General features: G+C 34.9%; 1 protein-coding gene across 4 annotated transcripts in view; it reads right to left on the reverse strand.

The window, feature by feature from the left end:
* Window positions 1-3,443, reverse strand: part of Rock1 (Rho associated coiled-coil containing protein kinase 1) — a 129,901-nt gene that overhangs the window by 54,104 nt on the left and 72,354 nt on the right. For 2 of the 4 annotated variants that reach the window (XR_003377719.1, XM_026783435.1), the window contains exon 12: window positions 2,347-2,435. Coding sequence is in view for 3 of the 4 variants with exons in the window: in XM_026783435.1 (XP_026639236.1) it covers window positions 2,347-2,435 (89 nt within the window). In the remaining variant the exon portion in view is untranslated. The remainder of the gene's footprint in view (window positions 1-2,346; window positions 2,436-3,443) is intronic. The other 2 variants (XM_005355749.3, XM_026783434.1) reach the window with 1 other exon arrangement.

Consider the following 3,443-nt stretch of genomic DNA (forward strand, 5'->3'; position numbering starts at 1 on the left):
TATTTATTATGTATACAATGTTCTGTCTGTGTGTATACCTGCAGGCCAGAAGAGGGCACCAGATCTCATTACAGATGGTTGTGAGCCATCATGTAGTTGCTGGGAATTGAACTTAGGACCTTTGAAAGAGCAGGCAATGCTCTTAACCTCTGAGCCATCTCTTCAGCCCAAAACATCCAATAAAGTAGGATAGGTATCTGCTGATTCAACCCTCATTTTTTTTTGGTCTTTTTTTTTTTTTTTAAAAGGCAGCAGACGTGGTTGTATATAAAATCCAGGCTAGCCTTGAACTTGTGATCTTCCTGTTCTACCTCCTCAGTGCTGGGATTACATATGTGGGCTATCAAACACTGCATCATTTCTCCTAATTTACCATATACCATACTAATTCATAATCCTTCTCTTATGTTTACAAACTCCACACAAAGAGGGGCTATATCTTCTTTTATTTAGCACTACATTGTTGGTATACACATTATTTTGACACAAACTGAAATCTTTGTTGAATGAATGTAACTAAAATTATTTGAGTGCCTAAATAGGCTATTATTCTTAATCCTCTTCCTCAGCCTCCTAAGGGCTAGTTAGTTAAACTGGTCATTTCTATTTCTTGAGGCTACAAATTTTTATATGATTTTTTTTGTTGTTGTTTTGTTTTTTGAGGTGTGGGTTTCTCTGTAGCTTTGGAGCCTGACGTGGAACTAGCTCTTGCAGACCAGGTTGGCCTCAAACTCACAGCCCAGCTTTTATATGACTATTATTCACTCGTGGCTATTCTCATTTTTTCCTCAAACCCAGTATCACCAACACCACCAGATACTTTTAAAAATTTCTTCGGTCATTTATTTACTTATTTATTTATTTTGGTTTTTTTAGAGACAAGGTTTCTCTGTAGCTTTAGACAGCTTTAGCTGTTCTGGAACTAGCTCTTGTAGACCAAGCTGGCCTAGAACTCACAGAGATCCCCCTGCCTCTACCTCCCAAGTGCTGGGATTAAAGGTGTGTACCATCAACCGTCTGGCTTAATTTCTTCAAATTTTAAAGACTTATTTTAAAATGTGTGTACAGGTATGCAAGGTGTTGCTGATGACCATGGAGTCCACGAGAAGGTGTTAAGATTCCCTGAAGCTAGAGTTACAGGTGGTTGTGGCCATTCCACACAGCTGCTACAAGAGCAGTAAGCATTCTTCACTGTTGAGCCATCTTTACTGTCCCTGTTTTTGTTTGTTTGTTTTTGCTGTAGAAACGTCTCAGTATTTATGTAAGTTTGTATCTATTCCTTTCCTCATTTCTATACTTTACTCTTAAAAACTCCTTCCAAATCCTGGCTTTAGTTGTTTTAAATTATACACTTAATTATATAATGTACCAGGAAAGATAGGGAAAGAAAATCTTAATTATTTCATATGCTTTCAACTTTTCCCAATTCCATTTACTGAACAGAATATGTTACAATTATATTTCACTTATTCAATAAGTCATAAAATGTAATTATAAAGTTATTATTTGTAGTTGACAAGTACCAACATGCTAGGTTACTTTAAAATACCTCAATTATTCTATTTCAGTGGCTCTCAACTTTCCTAAAGCTGTGACTCTTTCATACAGTTCCTCATGTTGTGGTGACCCCAACCATAAAATTATTTTCATTGCTAGTTCTTAAATGTAATTTTGCTATTATTTCGAATTATAATGTAAATATTCAATATGCAGGACAGCCTTAGTTGAACCCTGTGAAGGGCTGTTTGATCCCTAAAGAGTTGTCATTGACAAGATGAAAACCACTGCTCTGTATCATAAATAAATGTTATCAATAAAATTTGATTCAACCAGTAAAAAGAAAATCAACAAACTATGTTCTAGAAAATAGCAGGGGAAGTACAAAAATGAGTAGTTTTAGCTTATAAGATTATTTTGCACTTCAGAAAGCCCTTTCAAGTAGCTAATTAAAACAGGAGGAAAACATAATGAATAAGGCAACTAAATGAATTAGAACTAAACACACTTTTAAAAGCTACCACAGCAAATAGAGCTTAAATAGTCTAAAGAAAACATGCATGTAACTAACACCAAAACAGATGTTATCTTCCTCTCCTTTTTTGTAGTCCTAGGGATCAAACCCAGGGTCATGTGTATGCTAAGTACCTACTCTACTGAAAATCTGCATTCCAAGCCATTAATATATATATATATTACTTTCAATTCTAGCCAAGACACTTTTTATAGATGTGCATAAATAGAAACTTTTACATTCCATCTTGTATATACCTCCAGGTATTTATAGAGTATATGTTGTAAAGTATATACATAACTTCTAATGAGAACATCATTGAAGGACAGTCTCACCTGCACTTCTGCTCCATTTCATCTTTTAATTGCATTTCATTATGCAGTTGTTCTTCAAGCTTGTAGATTGTTTTCTGTAAACTTTCCTGCTTTAATTAAAAAAAAGTCCTTCATTCTATTTATGTTTAGAGAAATTAAAAGTAATACCTTTTGTTATTATTATATGGCTGTTTGAAATAGGATTATTTAGTTTAATCCTTTCTTTCAAAATATTAATTGCTATTTTCTCAATATAATTGGACATAATGCATATGTATCAATACACTGTATATTAGCCCAATATAAACATTTTTGTGTTTTATGTACCAGTTAATAATGTACAATGATCCAAAGACACAGGCACAAAATATTACAGTGTACTAATAATAATACTGTAAACAGTGTTACAAAGAAGTCACTTTTAATTTTAGCATGAATATACATCCTTTCAGATAGATAAAACAGATCCCAAAATTAGCCTAAAGAAGAAGGAGATAGAAAAAAAGGCATTTTAGCAAGAATGAAGAGTCCAAAAGGAGAGAAGAAAACATTACATATGGAAAGGGAAAAAAATCAAGTATAGCACAAGACATCACAGAGGAATTAACTCATATCGAATTTGAAGAAGTAGGACATCCTCGTATCCACAATAAAACTTGAGAACCTAAATTTATATTTTGTGGCATAATATTGACAACCTAAAATAATATTCCAGGGCTACGCTTTAGTTTATTAAGAAGTGCTTGCTATAAAAGCACTCACATAAGCAGCTGGACATGGTGGCACATGGTTGTAATCCCAGTACGAGACAGGGAGGAGACAATATGACACCTGAAGCTTCCTGGTCAGCTATCTCAGCCAATCAGTGAACTCTAGGATTAGTGAGGACCCCGAATCAAAGAATATGATGGAGAACAACAGAGACAATACTGGATTTGATCTCTGCACGCACAAATGCAACAACACACACATACACACACACCCCAATTTTAGGAAAAGTATCCAGATAAGAAGATACTTGAAACCCGGGCCAGCTGGCCTTGGTGAGTTCCCAATAGAACATCCCCATTGTCTCAGTGTGTGGGTGTACCCCTCGCGGTCCTGAGTTCCTTGCTCGT

Source organism: Microtus ochrogaster, chromosome 18, assembly GCF_000317375.1.
Source record: "Microtus ochrogaster isolate Prairie Vole_2 chromosome 18, MicOch1.0, whole genome shotgun sequence".
Classification (NCBI taxonomy): domain Eukaryota; kingdom Metazoa; phylum Chordata; class Mammalia; order Rodentia; family Cricetidae; genus Microtus; species Microtus ochrogaster.